The 20,791-nt window shown below is 43.4% G+C and overlaps 1 protein-coding gene across 1 annotated transcript in view; it reads left to right on the top strand.

The window, feature by feature from the left end:
• LOC115134077 (UPF0606 protein KIAA1549-like) overlaps positions 1–20,791 on the top strand; it is a 77,313-nt gene that overhangs the window by 19,886 nt on the left and 36,636 nt on the right. The window contains exons 3-9 of the mRNA XM_065022436.1: positions 6,484–8,733; positions 8,979–9,067; positions 10,150–10,309; positions 10,471–10,601; positions 16,066–16,246; positions 16,486–16,545; positions 16,722–16,867. Coding sequence (XP_064878508.1) covers positions 6,484–8,733; positions 8,979–9,067; positions 10,150–10,309; positions 10,471–10,601; positions 16,066–16,246; positions 16,486–16,545; positions 16,722–16,867 — 3,017 coding nt within the window. The remainder of the gene's footprint in view (positions 1–6,483; positions 8,734–8,978; positions 9,068–10,149; positions 10,310–10,470; positions 10,602–16,065; positions 16,247–16,485; positions 16,546–16,721; positions 16,868–20,791) is intronic.

Below are 20,791 nucleotides of genomic sequence, written 5' to 3'. Positions count from 1 at the left end.
ACAGGTAGCACGTCCGTTGAACAGGTCAGGGTTCCATAGCCGCAGGCACAACAGTTGAAACTGGAGCAGCAGCACGGCCAGGTGGACTGGGGACAGCAAGGGCTCAGGTCCTCCGAGAAAGAGAGAATTAGAGAGAGCATACTTAAATGAACAAAGGACACCGTGTTAATATATCCAGATATAACAGACTGATCCTAGCCCCCCGACACATAAACTACTGCAGCATAAATACTGGAGGCTGAGACAGGAAGGGTCGGGAGACACCGTGGCCCCATCCGATGATACCCCAGGACAGGGCCAGGCAGGTTATAACCCCACCCAATTTGCCAAAGCACAGCCCCCACACCACTAGAGGGATATCTTCAACCACCAACTTACCATCCTGAGGAAAGCCCGAGTATAGCCCACAAAGATCTCTGCCACGGCACAACCCAAGGGGGAGCGCCAACCCGGACAGGAAGATCACGTCAGTGACTCAACCCACTCAAGTGACACACCCCTCCTAGGGAAGGCATGGAAGAGCACCAGTAAGCCAGTGACTCAGCCCCTGTAATAGGGTTAGAGGCAGAGAATCCAAGAGAGAGGGGAACCGACCAGGCAGAGACAACAAGGGCAGTTCGTTGCTCCAGTGCCTTTCCGTTCACCTTCACACTTCAAGCCTGTCCTATGGCATGCTCCTTTTGCCAGCTCAGCACTTGACATTTGTGTTGCGATTATGTCATATTTAATGTGGTCACTCCAAGGGGGAATCCGTGTGCCTGTTCCATGCCAGTTACAGGAAATGCACGCCAATATGCACAGACAGAAAATGTACTTGTTTTTCACAAAATGGATTAGAACGTTGTGGATACATTTTAGATTGACACAATTTCCTGTATACAGCTTTTTAAAAACCTGCATCACAATACTGAGAGCTTTGCCGTTTGTAAAATGATGTATTTGGGTGTTTTTGTAGTCTTATTTTCATGTTTTTCGCACACCCTGGAACTGCAGAATGAGGCTCAGGAAGTCAGTTGCTGCTAGGGTAAGTTTTTCAAAACCAAGTGAAATTATTATTTTAAAAAAAAATGTTTTTGGGCCCTTATATAACAAGCATTTACATAAAAAAATACAGATTAGGTTCCTAAATAGCGAAACTCTTCTTTAATGTGTAGTGACCTTTAAGATGGTGACCTGATTTAAAGATGTGTCAGTAATAGCAGGAGGTTGGTGGCACCTTATGTGGAGGATGAGCTCATGGTAATGGCTGGAGTGGAATCAGTTTAATGGTATCAAATACATCAAACACATGGTTTCCATATGTCTGATGCCATTCCATTCTCTCTGTTCCAGCCATTATTATGAGCCGTCTTCCCCTCAGCAGCCTCCACTGCATCCGAGCGTAGCTGATTTTCCTAATTGCAAAAGTAAATACATTTATCCTGCACCGCACAGGGGTGATGCGGTGATGGTTTGGTGTTCCATAAACTCCAAGTAGCCTCTGACCTTCATTTCTGTACCTGTTGTAGAGACCAGGGGACCTCAAATGTTTTCTGGATAGATGGGCTTAGTGTTGAAAGCAGCTCATTAATGTCCCAAAACACAGAGCCAAGAATGAATCAAATCAGCAATGGTCCAAATAGTGATTGACAAATTTCAGAGGTAGCCTTCATGTTTGGCTTTATGTTAGACTACTACTTCCATAAGACCTGCAACACAGTGAGCAATGTGCCTTTTTTACAGTAGTTACTCACCTCCACTGAACTTGTGCCTGAGTGCTAGGCTCAGTCATCCAGCAGGGACCCTGAGGCCAGGCAGAGTAGTGCTGAATCATCTGCTTGCCTTTTGTGGTGCCTCTGAGCCTAGTAGCACAATGTCCTCATAGGCTCACTAGATCTTCCTTCCCAGCACCCATCAGCCAGCCACCCAGCCTCTTTCTCTCTTTTGTCTTATTAGTGGTCAGGAGGAGGAGGGTGGGGGAGTGTTACCCAGCTACTGGGCGTTCAAACGCTTGGCACGCTGTGACGCCATGTTGCAGTTTGCTAGCTAGTGTACACTGGAATATGCAGGCACTGGCAGTAGAGACTCATTTTCAGGAGGCACAAGAAAAAGGAACATGTTGGCCTGATTAAGGTGCCCTATGATAGCATTCAGAAGGTTTTCCTCTTAGGTGCAGCCAGCCGCTGTCTAGATCTAACATAGTGACTGAATGGGAGCACTGAAGGAAAGCAGATGAGCTTTCCCAAAATAACCACTTGATTGAGTTCAAGTTCATCTCCACAAACAAGGTTCAAATGCGTCATAGCCATTCTAGATGTCTGAGCAGCTGTGGTTATTCGGCTAGATCACTCAGTGGTTCTCGTAGTTTGGCCTGTATGATGATGTGTGTGTTGAAGAGTTTTCTTGTACAGTGCCTTCGGAAAGTGATGCTTGGCATTCAGGCCAAAGAGTTTAATGTTGTTTTCATCAGATCATAGAATCTTGTTTCTCATGGTCTGAGAATCTTTAGCTGCCTTTTGGAAAACTCCAAGCAGACCGTCATGTGCCTTTTTACTGAGGAGTGGCATCCATCTACCATAAAGGCCTTATTGGTGGAGTGCTGCAGAGATGGTTGTCCTTCTAGAAGGTTCTCCCATCTCTACAGAGGAACTCTTAGAGGTCTGTCAGAGTGACCATCGTCTTCTTGGTCACCTCCTTAGCCAAGGCCCTTCTGCCCCGATTGCTCAGTTTGGCTCTAGGAAGAGTCTTAATGGTTCTAAACTTCTTCAATTTAAGAATGATGGAGGCTTCTGTGTCCTTGGGGACCTTCACAGGTGGACTCCAATCAAGTTCTAGAAACATCAAGGATGATCAATGGAAACAGGAGGCACCTGAGCTCAATTTAGTCTCATACAGTAGCAAAGGTTCTGCATTCTTATGTAAATAAGGTATTTCTGTTTTTTATTTTTAATACATTTGCAAAAATGTTTAAATAACCTGTTTTCGATTATGGGGTGTTGTGTGTTGATTGCTGAGGATTCATTTTTATTTAATACATTTTAGACTTATTCTAATGTAACAAAATGTCAAGGGGTCTGAATACTTTCCGAAGGCACTGTATATTTTCAGCTGGTACTGTGGTTGTTTGGATGTGCACAGAGAGCTCATACAGAGAGCAGACACATGGCAGGTGGTTACTGAGTCACTATGATGAGTCTGGTTGTGGCTGTGCTGCTAGCATTACCTTTTTTTCGAACATACATTTATTTCTCTAAGCGTCCTCTCAAATTAAATTGTGGACAATAATTTCTCCATCTCACCTGTCAGTTAACCTCAGTGTAAATACACCTGACACAGTATTCCTCCAGAAGGCTCATGTTGACAGTCTACGTCCTACAAGATAGCATCACATTTACTATTAGGTGGTCAACTCACTCAGCTGTCTGATCTGCCTAGTAGTCTGTGGTGGTTCATTTCTTTACTATCAAATGAGGAGAGATAAACTTCACACACAAGTCAGAGTTATACTTAAACTAAATCTTTATTCACTTATTAATAAGGGAGCAGGTCAATACAATGCACACATATAAAGTGAATCGATTGAGTGGTCTACGATAATGATGGCTGGTCAACGATTCACACTCCGATGATTGGTTGAGAGCCCCGAGACAAAAGTACAAAGGTATTTTATAGCCAAGATACACCCCTTTCAACCTACATGATGAACAACAGATGTATAGAATGGGTCACAAGGTTAAGATCTATATTAAAGATACCTAGAATTCATAGCAGACAGTATCTGCTGTGTCAACAGTTTTCATTGTGTAGAGACCAGTGTCTGGCCCCCCAACTGCATACTGAAGCCATGTCGCCCTGGTACGGTATAGAACAGAAACATTAACTCGTGCTCTGGAATGCTCTTTAGGTTTTATCACCCAGAAGATGTTGTAAATCTCCTGTCAGTGTTATCTCCCAGAGGCCCATCCTGAGTAGAACACACACACAATAGTTATAAGAACCCTCTACTCTGTTGCATAAAACAACCATTTGATGCAATAAAAGTATTATAACATAATCTTGCAATTTTCCACCATAGGTCTATCTGATAACATAAACTGAGTGTACAAAACATTATGAACACCTGCTCTTTCGATGACATAGAATGACCAGGTGAAAGCTATGATCCCTTATTGATGTCGCTTGTTAAATTAACTTTAAATCAGTGTAGATGAAGGGGAGGAGACAGGTTAAAGAAGGATTTTTAAGCCTTGAGACAATTGAGACATGGTTTGTGTATGGGCTCCTGAGTGGTGCAGCGGTCTAAGGCACTTTATGTCAGTGCGAGAGGTGTCACTACCGATCCCGTTTCGATTCTAGGCTGTATCACAACTGGCTGTAATTGGGAGTCCCATAGGGTGGCGCACAATTGGTCCAGTGTCGGGTGAGGTAGGCTGTTATTATAAATAAGAATTTGTTCTTAAATGACTTGCCTACTTAAATAAAGGTACAATAAAATGTGTATGTGTACCATTCAGAGGGTGAATGGGCAAGACAAAATATTCAAGTTCCTTTGAACTTATGCCAGGTGCATTGGTTTGTGTCAAGAACTGCAATGCTGCTGGGTTTTTCACACTCAACAGTTTCTTGTGTGTATCATGAATGGTCCACCAAAGGAAATCCAGCCATGAGTCAACATGGGCCAGCATCCACGTTGAACGCTTTCGACACCTTGTAGAGGCCATGCCCCGATGAATTGAGTCTGTTCTGAGGGCAAACTCAATATTAGGAAGGTGTTCTTTATGTTTTGTACACTCAGTGTATACTTTTGCTTTCTGGTTCTCAAAGTTCCCTGATCCAACATTACCCAGAACAAACCTTTGTTTGAACTTTAAGTGCAAAATGTGCCCTGTGTAACCCATTTGTTACTGCTTAGGCTAAAGCGGTTCCATGATGTTTCTGGGGATTACATTTATGTCATTTCTGTGGTCCACTTTGTGGCTGCATCCGTTCACTGAACACTGACTGTGTCTGTTTCGTTATTCAAAATACATTTTACAGCCACTTTGGCAAATGGTACTGCATTAGTTAGACTAGGCACTGTAGTGATCGTAGAAGTACACAAACACAATGTCACAGCCTATAAGTGGAATTGTAATGTTGGTTGGTGTCTTTTTGCACGTGGCCTACTTTGAGAAGGCTAGATTTTCAGGCGATTCATAATTGATATGTTGGATTCACATATCCATCTCAACCAAAATTCTAAGTTATAGAATAGGACTAAATCAAATATGATTTTTATTTATTCCTATTCTTTAACTTAGATTTTTGGTTGAGATGAAGATGTGAATCCAACAGTCAGTGACACAGATGGAACTATCCAAGCAGAAGATACATCTCCTTAAAATGTTTATATTTGGTTGTGTTGACAACCAAAGACAATGCAATGTCACTTTTGAAATTCAATAACTAGTGTATTAACTTGTGTACAAGTTAACAAATGATATGATGGATTAAAAATCAACCAGAGCTTGAAATCCTCAGGCATATTAACCTAGTCATATTTTGTTGAATTGTGCGTTTATTTTTTGTTGAATTCAAACAATTACTGTTGATGACTTTGCAAATGCTACATAGGCCTAAATAGCATCATTGATGATTGATAATATATGTTCACATTTCATTTGCGCTGTTAAACCTACCTTTTGGAATGTATTCAATAGCAACAGTGAATTGATTTAGTTTAAGTGGAGCCTTTGCGAAAGCACATTGGTAATAGTCAGTGACAAATATCATAGCTAAGCAGGTCTGGGCTTGGTTTAAACCTTGGATGGGAGACCAAAGGGTAGCTGTAGACAGATCAATTATCCAGTAGGAGGTGCTGCCCAGCCTGTAGTTTTTTTTCTGATAGTGGATATAAGTTTAAAAGTACAAATTCAACATATTTCATACACGGTTTGTCTATGTTGAAATTTGGTTACCATGATGACATAATTCTGTGGTGTAAATTTGACCCTCAAAACAACAGTTTACATTGATGAATTTATCAAATGGAATGTGTTTTCTGTGTAGATTGCACGTCACAATACGTTGAAACAATGTTGATTCCACCAGTTTTTGCCCAGTGGGCTGCTACTCTAAAGGCTAAAGAGCCTGATAGAACGTATTTGAGACCTATCCTATTAATCAAATCAAATTGGATTTGTCACATGCGCCGAATACAACCTTACAGTGTCGTTTGATTTGATCATTCAACATTTATAGCCGACTTTGTTCTTTGAAGAGTGATGGATGGCTTCCTTCTTGGTCATTTCCAAGGTTGTTGTCAGAACTCACTAAGCAAGAAAATGAACTAAAAAAAGGTTCACCATATAATAACAGCAATAACAAATCGTCAATGAGATCATATTTCTTTCTTAGTCCATTTGAAGAGCAGGCTATTTTCCACAGTACTCTAGGTGTCACAATGATGATCAAATATTTCAGTGCCGTCTTAGTTCATGTTTGATATGTTGTTGTCTTTTTCAGTAGACTGGCCTTCGTTGGATCCCACCATGTTGGAAGAGTTTCAGGAAGAAGTACCAAGCTGGACTGAATCACCCTCAGCCTTATTAGTTTCACACACTGATGCCTCTGAGCACCTAGATGACACTACAACTATAGCTCTCCGTTCACCTGGTCCCCTACCACTTGAATCACCTTCTAGGTCTAGTGACCCCCTGTCCACTCCCCCTTTTAGCTCTTCGGAGCCTGCGATTGTCCCTCAGAAACACCCTGAAGGCCCAGCCCGACTCTCAAGGGACATTAAGCTCTCTGGGCCTATCTCAACCATGGCAGCTACCTCTTCAACCCTTGTTACAGTACCACACCAGAAGCTTCTCAGACCACAGTCCAACATATCCACAACACCCTTGAACTTCTCTACAGCCACCAGTGGGACTACGTCTCCACAGTTTATTGTCCCAAACTCTAATGAAAGAGCTTCAGATGAACCTCCATTATTACCCCCCAGCAACCAGCAAGACCCATCAAAACAGAGAACTCCTGCACTTATGACATCACTTCCGGTTGGTCCCCTCAACCTGCCTAGACTGCCTGTTTACAATCTGGTAGATGTAGCAGCCCTGTCAGACCAAGCCAGCCCAGAGTCTAGACCTAATCCAGATGTTTCCCAGAGTTTAGGCGATCTCTCGCTGGATCACAAACTGCCTCTTGAGCCCTCCAGTAGATTAATCGATCTGGATCACCTGCGTCCCAGCAGTGAGCTCATGCAGAAGGATGATGCTGCCCAAGGTATTTACATGCTCCTGAAGCCATCGCCTGAAATGCAGCTGGCTCCCAGCTATGTGCCTTTCCTGAGCCCACAGACCACGTCCTCCTCAGCCGAGCCCACCATGGTCCCTACTGAGGACTTCTTCCCCACCAACACCATGGAGGTGGACTGGGGCTCCGGAGACCACCCGGAGACCGTGTCCTATATGGGCTCGGAGGACGACGACTTCTCCCTGGTCACCAACCTTCCCACGGACATGTACGACCTGGAGGACTCCAATGCGGAACGCTACGACACCTCCTTCCCCTCCAGGGTTGGCGTGTCCTTCTCCTCGATGCGTCACGTGACGTCTTCACTTAGTCTCACTACAACAGATCTCAGCTCTGGTGTTAGAAGTGTGGCCCCCACATCTGTTCCTCCCTCTATCCATCCATATCCCAGTCACTCAATGCTAGCCTCAACACCAACACCTCAAGGTAGTCTACCAGAAGGTTCAGGCGTAGACTGGACAGATAACTTTACTGTTGAACCAACAGACCTTCTCCTACCAGACATGAACAGCCTGGAGTACTACACCATCCAGCTGACCAAGGATGACTCTGAAGAACACAGAGGCACCAATGTGACCACCACCTCCAGACATTTCTCCCTGATGTCCATCAGCACCATCCACATCATGGCCACCAGCACGTTCACTGAGGACCCCAGCCACATGCTCACAGCATCCTATGGAGTGGAGGTCCAGCCTTCTGACAACACTACCTGGATTAAAGAGTCCTCTGATATATCTGGCTCAGAGCCTCTCAATACGACCACAGCAGACGCCACGGAGATGACTTCTCTGAATTTCTCAGTGCCGTTCCTGGAGCCTTCATTAGCGCCAACCCCCTCCATGGACCTGTCATCCTCCCTGTGGGGTGTCACTGGTCAGGTGTCCTCCGGGGAATGGATTAGCCCTGTGGCCACCTCCAGTGTCGGACTGGACAGCAGCTCTGTATTAGTGTCTGTGCAGCCTAGTGCTAAGGGCTCTGAGACAGACATCCAGTGGTATGTGTCCCCCACCGCCACAGAGACGGCCCTCCTCAGCACCTCTCTCGTCACTCCTGTGTTGACCACCTCTGTCGCCTTCACCCCAGTGCCTGGTCAAACAGAATTACCCCCCGATGTCACCTCAGGCCCCACAGAGCGAGCTACAAATGCCACCACATTTCCCCCGGTGTCAGTCATGGCTGACCAAGGTATTGATACGGATAGTCCTGTCACAGCAGTGACAAACGTCAGCCAGAGTACACTTAGCACCGTAGACACCCCCTCCACAACTGATCCTGCCACCACCACTACTACTACCACCACCATCACCACTAAGGCCTCTACAACCACTGCTCTGGCCACCACCACTACCACCACCACCCCCTTAAACATAACAACCACAAAAAGCCCGCCTACAACCATTGGCCGCCAGTACCTCTGTAATGTCTCCAAGCCTGTGTACTTTGTTAAAGTCGGTAAGTTGAATAATCTTTTTGTCGTGTTGATACTTTTTTAATGACAGGAACATTGTGTGGGTTGTCAACTTGATCAATGCTACGAAGATATAATTATCAACTCTGAAGTGTTATTCTTTCACTTTTCATATGAAAATCATGGTTTGTGATTTAATGTTTTGAAAATATTGTACACTTAATTAATCTATATCAAGATGTTCTCAATGAGACATGATAGAGATGAGATGTGCTTCCACCCTCTGCAGGTTTTCCACTTGGAGCCACTGTTGGATATGCCAAATCCCAAATCCGAGACATACTGAAGACTGAATTCAATAAGTCAATTGAACTGCAGGTACATTATGATTGGGGCACCATGGGCACCTTTTATTGGGATTTTAAACTTAACTTCAATAATTAATGTAATGGATAGAAATAACAGCAGCCTTTTTCTTTAGTCTTTATAGAGTTAATGTATGGATTTCCTCCTCTTCGTCTGATGAGGAGTAAGGATCAGACCAAAGCGCAGCGTGGATAGTGTTCATGATGATATTTAATTAAAACTCAGAACACTAAACAATAAATGACAACGTGAATTTACAAAACCGAAACAGTACCGTGTGGCCCAAACACTCACACGGAAACAAACACCCACAAACCAAAAGTGAAACCCAAGTGAAACCCAACACAAGAACCAACATAGAAAAACAAACATAGACTGCCCACCCCAACTCACGCCCTGACCATACTAAAACAAAGAATAAAATAACAGAACTATGGTCAGAACGTGACAGTTAAAGTTAAGCTAGGCTATACATAAATGATTCCATAGACTCAGTCTGACATGACAACTAGGGCTAACCTCTAAGTGCTGACACTGTTAGCTTTTCATTACATAGCTTACTCCCTAAAAAAACCTCTGAACAGCTGTTGTGCAACATGCTCTGAGTTTTAACCCTTTAGAGTCTAAGCTCTGTCTAAGAAGGGGGTGCTAAGATAACATATGGAATTATTTTAAGATAGTAATACCAAGGAATATTTAGCTATTTGATTTAGAATTTTTTTATTAAAATATTATTGGGTGAAACATTGATTTTGGCATTACTGCTATTAGCCAATAGAAACGCATTGAATAACAGATTCCCTACATGGAACAACAGATAGTCACCAATACATTTCAAGGAAGTTTGTTCAGCAGTGTCTGTCCTATATCTGAGAGATATAAGAAAGATCAGGATTTTTTTTTAAACAAACACTTATTTTAAGCACTAAACTATTTCTGTACCAGTCAAAGGTTTGGACACATACTCATTCAAGGGTTGTTCTTATTTGAATTGAAAGACTTCAAATACAGCCCATCTAAACTAAACTAGATAAGTAACTATTATTTGCAATGAAGAGAAGTTATAATTATGTATTTTCTGTGTCTTGGTAAAGGTTGCTAAGAGCCCTCCAGACTTTGTGTTCCGGGCAGTGTCGGGTCCCGTGGTGTTCACAGCCATATCTGTCATCAACGCCCTGCGCCAGTCAGGCCGACGCTTCCAGCCCATCTCACATTACTGGAAGGTACCAGACCACCAGTACCAAGTCCACTCAGGTAAGAGCACTGTTCTGTGTGGAACTATACAAGCCACTTCTGAAATAGAGATTTTAATAGTGCATCCCCAGTAGAATGGTATGCCAGTTTTTGTTTGGGTTTTCTGCACTGTGCAGAATGTGTTTGAATGTTTAGACTTGCCCTTCTGTTTCCCTGTCCAGTGCTGCAGTTTGTGCCCAGCCACGTCGACGTGCGAGTCTGCAATTTCAGCGAGCGCATTGAGAAAGGCCTTACCATGGCATACGCCGAAGTGCGCCGACGCGCACAGGAGTCCACCAACTTCACTGTGCACGTAAGTGGAGACCTACTGAAAACACTGTAGCACTCCAGTCAACTAAAATAGAGCTTCTCCTAATGCTCTGTTTTCATTACCAGTCACTTACTCCTTCCTTGGATTACACCCCCACTTGCGATGATCATCTGAAATCACCCCTAATCACAACCCATTTATGTCAGAAGCACTTAGCTCACACATTTATTATTACTAAAAAATCACTGGCCGTGTCACTGTGCTCTCCCTGCTAGAACTCTCTAAGAGCAGCGTCTGCTGAAATAAATGGGGAAGTGGAAAGAAAGAAAAGCTCCTCAAGAGAGTCGGTTGGCTGAGGCCAGGAAAGTTCGAAACGAATTGGGTTACTGTGTGTGAATGCAGCAGCAGTAGTGGCTTGCTTTGGATTTGGGAGAGAAAAGAAGCAGGATCTGCTTGACTTAATTGTAATTGTTGAGGCTTGGGGAGTGACAGGGAGTAATGGCTGAAATGTGCGGTTTGTGTAATTGTGCGTGCTGCGGTAATACAACCTAAGTGCTGGTCTCAGCATGCAAGTCTGTTTAGATCAGTGGTCACTCATTCAAGACCAAAATTATCAGCATAGGTTTATTGATTCAGGTTCTTGCAGAGGTTTTCCACTAATTAAGTTGAGAAAGTGCTTTTTGTCTGTTCATGTTTGACGTTCTTGAACATAGCAAGCGAGAAGGATATGGAGAGTTTTCAGACATAGATTTCATACTCAGTCAATGAAGGGATTATACTGGGCATTACATTCATATGTGGAAAAGGCCATTTAACTTATGGCAGTTCATTTAATTTTCAATTCCCTTTCTATTTCAATTCCACAAATGAAATTAAATCAATTTGGCCCAAGCTCTTCTGCTGCATCACACTGTATGCTCACATGTGGTTTTATTGGTGACAGGGTTTGTTGTGCCGTCTCTTTTGACCATTTACTGAACTTTTGAAATCCATTACCAGCTCAAAGACATTGTGGGCTCTATTTCTATCAGCTCGCTTGCTCTGAGATTGGAGGGGTGGAAATATTGGAGGTATGTCCTAAAAAACATACGCCAATATGCCAATTTCAGTAAATGCAACTAGGAATATTTAAGACTGACCAAAGCTGGTCTTAGCGGGAACGCAATTGGCTATGGCATTGATTTTGCCAGCAGAGGCACACACAGTAGCCTTATGTACATCACCAATGTTTTATTAAAATATCACAAGTAGCAAAACAATCAACAGACGTTTCCCTTTTTCAAATGTATATTGGACATCTTTGTCTAGCTTCTGTGAAACATTTGGACTTATTATTTGCGATGCCCGTTGAATGAAAGGTTTCAGTGTCTGTAGGAAGCCTGTTTAAGAACATGAAGTTAATTAAAAAGACTGCTTATTGTTTTTCATTTATGATTTATTCAAAAAAAATGTGTCTTCCACTTTTCTCTGTTGGACCTAATTGTTATATCACGGGAATTCAGATCGCTGTCCGTGGGCTGAATCAGTTTGTTTGTTTACCTTTCACTTGGCAAAGTCACTATTGGCCATATCAGCGGCGATGGTAGGCTGTAGCTATATATATTTGGGAGCAGTAACGGTGAGTGGATATTCCACTAGCGGTTAGAGCATTGAAATTGCTTTATAAAGGGGCACAAGACAGGGATGCTCTCTCTCCCACTTCTGTTTGCACAGTCAATTGAACAGCTTGCAAAAATAATTAGACAGGACCCAAATGTAACACGGTATCAGTATTGGTAAACATGAATATAAACTAAACTTATTGCAGATGATCTCCTGATATACTTGACCAATATTGAAAACTCAATGCCCCCCTCGCTAAAAATATATCTATTATATATTCAAAAATCTCAGGATCTGAAATTAACGTGTAAAAAAATGAAATAATGGCAATAGAAAAAATAATGACTCATGATATACAGCGATCCTTTAAGTGGACCACAAAAAATATAAAATACTTAGGATGCTCAATAAGTGACAACGCAAGTCTGTATGTAGTCAGCAGCCTCTCTGTGTTAGTGATGGCTGTTTAACAGTCTGATGGACCAGCTTTGATGCACCTGTACTGACCTCGCTTTCTGGATGGTAGCGGGGTGAACAGGCAGTGGCTCGGGTGGTTGTTGTCTTTGATGATCTTTTTGGCATTCCTGTGACATTGTGTGCTGTAGGTGTCCTGGAGGGCAGGTAGTTTTCCCCAGGTGATGCGGTGTTGTGCAGTTGCCGTACCAGGCGATGATGCAGCCTGCTCTCAATTGTGCATCTGTAAAAGATTGTGAGGGTTTTAGGTGACAAGCCAAATTTCTTCAGCCTCCTGAGGTTGAGAGGCACAGTTTGTCCATGATGTGTATGCTGGGGAACGTTTTCCACCTTCTCCACTGCTGTCCCGTCGATGTGGATAGGGGGGTGCTCCCTCTGCTGTTTCCTGAAGTCTACGATCATCTCCTTTGTTTTGTTGACGTTGTTTTGCTGACACCACACTCCGAGTGCCCTCACCTCCTCCCTGTAGACTGTCTCGTTGTTGTTGGTAATCAAGCCTACTACTGTTGTGTCGTCTGCAAACTTGATGATTGAGTTGGAGCCGTGCATGGTCACGCAGTCATGGCTGAACAGGGAGTACAGGAGGGGGCTGAGCCCGCACCCTTGTGGGGCCCCAGTGTTGAGGATCAGCAAAGTGGAGATGTTGTTTCCTACGTTCACCACCTGGGGGCGGCCCGTCAGGAAGTCCAGGACCCAATTGCACAGGGTGGGGTTGAGACCCAGGGCCTCAAGCTTAATGATGAGCTTGGAGGGTACCATGGTGGAGCTATAGTCAATGAACAGCATTCTTACATAGGTATTCCTCTTGTCCAGATGGGATAGGGCAGTGTGCAGTGTTATGGCAATTGCATTGAGTGTGGATCTATTGGGGCGGTAAGCAAATTGAAGTGGGTCTAGGGTGACAGGTAAGGTAGAGGTGATATGATCCTTGACTAGCCTCTCAATGCACTTCATGATGACAGAAGTGAGTGCTGTGGGGCAATAGACATGTAGTTCAGTTACCTTTGCCTTCTTGGGTACATGAACAATGGTGGACATCTTGAAGCTTGTGGGGACAGCAGACTGGGATAGGGAGAGATTGAATATGTCTGTAAACACACCACGCAGCTGGTCTGCGCATGCTCTGAGGAAGCGTCTAGGGATGCCGTCTGAGCCGGCAGCTTTGCGAGGCAGTTACCCCACTGAAGACATTCTTTAAAAAAGTATACTTGCGCATAACAGACTTTATATGGGCAAATAAAACTCATAGAACATCTTCCTAAGTCTGAGAGTGGTTTTAACCTTCCAGACTGGGAATTGTATCAACCCGCCACTCCCTAAAAACAGTATGGAACAATCCTTGGATAGCTTTTCAGAACTCCCCGATTTTAAATTGGTCCACATGGAAAACTATGGGCATAGAAACTATAAATTACTTGGTAATAGGAAGTAAATGTATTTCCATGACAGAATTAAAAAGCCATTTTGGACTGACATATGTAGATATTTTCAAATACATGCAACTTAAAAGTTTAATATCACGAAATTTCGATTTTAAATATTTTGGACATAAAAGCAATCTTGAGGGAATCCTAATTTGAGTCAGAAAATGATTTTCATATGTTAGGTAAGATAAACAAAACCTTGCAGAGAGCCTATCCAACTGACAACCTATTATCTATTGGAATTAAGACTTAAAAATAACTGATATTGACATTGGAACATACATTATATACAAAAATATGTAGACACTCCTTCAAATCATTGGCAGTAGAATGGCCCTACTGAAGACCTCAGTGACTTTCAACGTGGCACCGTCATAGGATGCCACCTTTCCAACAAGTCAGTTGGTAAAATATCTGCCCTGCTAAAGCTGCCCCGGTCAACTGTAGGTGCTGTTATTGTGAAGTGGAAATGTCTAGGAGCAACAACGTCTCAGCCGGGAAGTGGTAGGCCACACAAGCGCGTAGCGCTTAAAAACACTCACAACCAAGTTCTAAACGGCCTCTGGAATTTTTTATTTAACTTGGCAAGTCAGTTAAGAACAAATTCTTATTTACAATGACGGCCTACCCCGGCCAAACCCTAACCTGACAACGCTGGGCCAATTGTGCGCCACCCTAAGGGACCCACAATCACCCGGTTGTGATACAGCCTGGAATCGAACCAGGGTCTGTAGTGACACCTCTAGCACAGAGATGCAATGCCTTAGACCGCTGCACCACTCGGGAGCCCACGAACACAATGTCGGCACAATAACTGTTCGTCTGGAGCTTCATGAAATCGGTTTCCATGGCCAAGCAGCCACAGACAAGCCTAAGATCACCATGCGTAATGCCAAGCGTCGGCTGGAGTGGTGTAAAGCTTGGACTCAGGAGCAGTGGAAACGCGTTCTCTGGAGTGATGAATCACACTTCACCATCTAGCAGTCTGACAGAGAATCTGGATTTGGCGGATGCCAGGAGAAAACTACCTACAGGAATGCATAGTGTCAACTGTAAAGTTTGGTGGAGGAGGAATAATGTTCTGGGGCTGTTTTTCATGGTTCCTTAGTTCCAGTGAAGGGAAATATTAACGGTACAGCATACAATGACATTCTAGATGATTCTGTGCTTCCAACTTTGTAGTAACACTTTGGGGGTGGACCTTTCCTGTTTCAGCGAGGTCCATACAGAATGGTTTGTTAAAATCGCTGTGAAAGAGCAACGTTAGCAGATTCTAGCATAGTGTGTGAAACTAGCAATGACTCAATGGTCCATGCCTTCTGGGAATGCTATGGAGTCCAGGGATTATGGGTGGAGTTGGAAAGTTGGCTGTCAGAAGTTTTACAATGTAAATGTATTTTTAATCAGTCTGTCTGCATATTTGAAGACATGGCATTTGAGAGTGCAGTGAGATACCCGATGGGTTGGACGATACTTTTCCCATCAATCATCTTGTTTGTATGTATTTTCAAACAATACAAAATATACACAATCTTGCAAAAGTGCTAAAAATATATTTCCATATTGAAGCCGTGCAGTTACTGTTCAAAAACATGTTCAACATATTTATCCAATATGGGATAGGCTTACATTTTATTTTGTTTCTGTACGCTATTTACTAAACTAAGCTATAACGGACTAACATTCAAATTGGAGTTGATGACAATGCAATACATAAAATACTGTAAATACACAACTTGAAGCAACCACATATTTAGCCAATGGGATACATTCTGATTGGCCAGTGAGGGGTCAAGCCTCGACACACCCTCAACTTGTTAATTCATCAAAACCCAGCCCTTTCGCGCCACCGCCAGCTACTGTGCCCATAATTCTGGTTGTGAAAATAGAAAAAATATTTATGACACACACCCCAACGTGTAGTGCTTCCGCAAGCGCTTAGATTTACCATTGCGTTATGTTTGTTAAAATAGAGTCCTGTATGTACGTATTAAATATTTTCCTAGATTGTGAACATCACCATGAATCAGCCCAGGAGTCAGCAGAGGGAGCCAGTGGACGTGACCTTCGCGGTGCGCGATGCCGTCGGCTACCTGAAGGGGTCGGAGGTCAGCAACCACCTGAGGCTGCTCAACATGGTGGAGTTTAGCTACTACCTGGGCTTTCCCGTGCTGCAGATCGCCGAACGTGAGTCCATTACCATACTGTCTAATGGATTGGGATTTTATGCCAACTGTCTAATGGATTGAGATTTTATGCCAAGCACCCCTACTGGGATGTTGCCTTGGGGGAAATACATTTATTCTAATTGATTGCATTCTATTAATCAATCTGCTTTACCTTCTAAGGACCTATTTTATACCTCAATAGGAATATTTTTAGGTTGTCTGTACTTTCCTTATTTCCCTCTCTTCTTTTCCCAATAGCTTTTCACTACCCAGAGTTGAACACCACCCAGTTGCTTCGCTCGTCTTGGGTTAGAACAGGTATGCTTCCCCTTGTCAACACATCTGACTTTAAGTATTCCACCCAATCTAAATCTCAACTGCAGCTAGAGGATGGATACACATTCAGGGCCTATGTTCTGGCTGTGTGATAGGCAATGTGTTGGCTCTGTATTGCCTGTCCTGTGTGATATCATAACCATCTGTTTCCTGTCCAGTGATGCTGGGTGTCCTGGACCAGGGGGTGGACGGGCGGACCTTCCAGGCCAAGATGGAGCGTCGTGTGGCCCTGCTGCTGGGAGAGGTTCTGAGGGCGGCCAGGCGTAACAAGAGGGCCACCAGCGTGGCCAACCACAGTGTTCAGGTAACCACATCAGAGACACTGTACTATACTGAGAATCATCTTAGAATTCTCGTGCTGTGCTTGACTATAGCGCTTAAGTACAGCAAATACAACTCTCACCCTGTGGTAATAACCCCTAGGCAAGGCTGCCATAGCCACTGTGTTACTAAAGAGAGTAAGCCCGAGTCATCACCAGAAAAACAACCTGTGTTTCCTCAGCCAGCCACTAAACCACATCCAGTCTCCAGGTTTATTAGAGTGGAATGATGAACAGTGTGTTGCCCCACATGAACCACACCCTTTCTCTCACACACACACACACACACACATACATACATACATACATACATACATACATACATACATACATACATACATACATACATACATACATACATACATACATACATACATACATACATACATACATACATACATACATACACACCTCCATATCCCACTCTCTCTGGCTGTGGACTTTCACAGGTGATGCCAGCGTACTGATTCTGTCAAGTCAAACTACAGCTTCTATGTGAGAGGCAGCAGGGTTTTAGTGATCACAAGAAGCAGAGTAGACAGTCTCACTGTGTTATTTAGAGCCAGACACAAACATTGAAGACAGTCCTTGAAATGCAAAAAGAAAGAGCTCAGAGCACTCTAATATGACATGTTCTTTTCAAGGCTAAAAACAGAAGAGCACCATCATTACAGTCGTGGCCAAAAGTTTTGAGAATGACACAAATGTTAATTTCCACAAAGTTTGCTGCTTCAGTGTCTTTAGATATTTTTTTCAGACATTATTATGGAATATACTGAAGTATAATTACAAGCATTTCATAAGTGTCAAAGGCTTTTATTAACAATTACATGAAGTTGATGCAAAGAGTCAATATTTGTAGTGTTGACCCTTCATTTTCAAGACCTCTGCAATCCGCCCTGGCATGCTGTCAATTAACTTCTGGGCCACATCCTGACTGATGGCAGCCCATTGCATAATCAATGTTTGGATTTTATCAGAATTTGTGGGGTTTTGTTTATCCACCTGCCTCTTGAGGATTGAGTTCTCAATGGCATTAATGTCTGGGGAGTTTCCTGGCCATGGGCCCAAAATATTAATGTTTTGTTCCCTGAGCCACTTAGTTATCACTTTTTCCTTATGGCAAGGTGCTCCATCATGCTGGAAAAGGCATTATTCGTCACCAAACTGTTCCTGGATGGCTGTGTTCTTAGGCAAAATTGTGAGTGAGCCCACTCCCTTGGCTGAGAAGCAACCCCACACATGAATGGTCTCAGGATGCTTTACCGTTGGTATGACACAGGACAGATGGTAGTGCTCACCTTGTCTTCTCCGGACAAGCTTTTTTCCGGATGCCCCAAACCATCGAAAGGGGATTTTTTCAGAGAAAATGACTTTACCCCAGTCCTCAGCACTCCAATCCCTGTACCTTTTGCAGAACATCAGTCTGTCCCTGATGTTTTTCCTGGAGAGAAGTGGCTTCTTTGCTGCCCTTCTTGACACCAGGTCATCCTCCAAAAGTCTTCGCCTCACTGTGCATGCAGATGCACTCACACCTGTCTGCTGCCATTCCTGAGCAAGCTCTGTACTGGTGGTACCCCGATCCCACAGCTGAATCAACTTTAGGAGACGGTCATGGCGCTTGCTGGACTTTCTTGGGTGCCCTGAAGCCTTCTTCACAACAATTGAACCGCTCTCCTTGAAGTTCTTGATGATCCGATAAATGGTTTGATTTAGGTGCAATCTTACTGGCAGCAATATCCTTGCCTGTGAAGCCCTTTTTGTGCAAAGCAATGATGACTGCACGTGTTTCCTTGCAGGTAACCATGGTTGACAGAGGAAGAACAATGATTCCAAGCCCCACCCTCCTTTTGAACCTTCCAGTCTGTTATTCAAACTCAATCAGCATGACAGAGTGATCTCCAGCCTTGTCCTCGTCAACACTCACACCTGTGTTAACGAGAGAATCACTGACATGATGTCAGCTGGTCCTTTTGTGGCAGGGCTGAAATGCAGTGGAAATGTTTTTGGGGGATTCAGTTCATTTGCATGGGAAAGAGGGACTTTGCAATTAATTGCAATTCATCTGATCACTCTTCATAACATTCTGGAGTATATGCAAATTGCCATCTTACAAACTGAGGCAACAGGCTTTGTGAAAAGGAAGTAGAATGCCATTTGCCGAGACCTATTAGAATTCCACCAATAGAGCCCCACAGTGGGCGTGTCATAATACCCATAAAACCTAGCGGTCAAACGGGGAAATGGTTCCAATAGTTCCACCATTTATTTTTCCCATAGGTGATTTTAGAAAAACTTTAAATAAGGGCTGTGTTTGGTGTAGGCTTACACTGGCGTGACGTTTTGATATCAATATATTCAGCTCTATTTACTCTTAGAATCGAAAATGGTAATTAGCATCAAAGTAGACATAATGCGATCCCTGCAAGCTCCGGTACGTCATCTCTAGCTGACACCTTTGCGAACAGGTATTGTGTCAATTTAGAACTTGCACAAGACAGTTCACAGAAATGTACATTTAAAGAAATGTTGCCAATTTATTATTTATGACTTTTAGCTAACATTAGATCCAGAGATTCTTACCTTTGCCTCGATTCGTCATCTCGCCCAGATCGTCACGGCATATACTGTATATTCTAAAATCCCTTATGGGAAAAATGAATGGTGCAAAAATTATTGGAACCGTTTTCCTGTGTGACTGCTAGTTTTTATTGGTATTATGACTCATAATGTGGTAGTCTATTAGAACTCTAATCATAGCCCATACCGAACACAGGTTTACCACTAATTCACGATCCATTAAACGTCCGTGGGTCTGTGGAGATCTGGGAAGCAGATCTCTGAAGGTGCTATGATATTTATCACTAACAGCTCCCACCTGCGTGTAGACCATCGCACCCTCTCTGCACCCTCTCTGCCCCCTCCACAGGGCCCGTTAACATATCCCTCCCCACAACTAGAGTAGATTTCTGCATTTATAATAACTCCAGCTGCCAGGCAGAATGAGAGAGAGATAATTAATAATTGATCTGCTATTAGTGACTGGCTACACAGCATTCAAGTAACGGAACTTGGAAAAAAAGAAAAAGAGACTTGGTGGTTGGTCTTTGATGAGCTGGCCTGTGATGAATAGGTGGTGTTGCCATGGATACCCTGGCCTATCCTGTCCCCTAAATGTTGTTGTGAAGAGAGGGGAGAGGGGAGTAGAGCAGGTGCTGTGGAGAACCACAAAAGGCAAAGCCTGATTAGTAAAGCTGTGTGACTCTGGGTAGAAAAGACTACAAGCCCTCGATAATGAGTCTCACTGTTGCGATTCATGGAGAGCTCACCACGAGGAATAATATTGAAATGTTTTACCAGTTGATGTGACTCACTGTACGAGTCCAACTCTGTTTGCAGTCACATCCACCAATACCCCTTCTAAAGACTACTGCTACATTATTGTGGGGGCTATATATACAGTTGAAGTCGGGAGTTTACGTACACTTTAGCCAAATACATTTAACTCAGTTTTTCACAATTCCTGACTTAAATCCTAGAACACATTCCCTGTCTTAGGTCAATTAGGATCACCACTTTAATTTAAGAATGTGAAATGTCAGAATAATAATAGAGAAAATGATTTATTTCAGCTTTTATTTATTTAATCTTATTCCAGTGGGTCAGAAGTTTACATACACTCAATTAGTATTTGGTAGCATTGCCTTTAAATTGTTTAACTTGGGGTAAACATTTAGGGTAACCTTACACAGGCTTCCCACAATGAGTTGGGTGAATTTTGGCCCATTCCTCCTGACAGAGCTGGTGGAACTGAGTCAGGTTTGTAGGCCTCCTTGCTCGCACACGCTTTTTCAGTTCTGCCCACAAATGTTCTATATGATTGAGGTCAGGGCTTTGTGATGGCCACT

Source organism: Oncorhynchus nerka, linkage group LG9a (genome assembly GCF_034236695.1).
Source record: "Oncorhynchus nerka isolate Pitt River linkage group LG9a, Oner_Uvic_2.0, whole genome shotgun sequence".
In the NCBI taxonomy this organism is placed as follows: domain Eukaryota; kingdom Metazoa; phylum Chordata; class Actinopteri; order Salmoniformes; family Salmonidae; genus Oncorhynchus; species Oncorhynchus nerka.
This window is presented reverse-complemented; position numbering and strand designations above follow the sequence as displayed.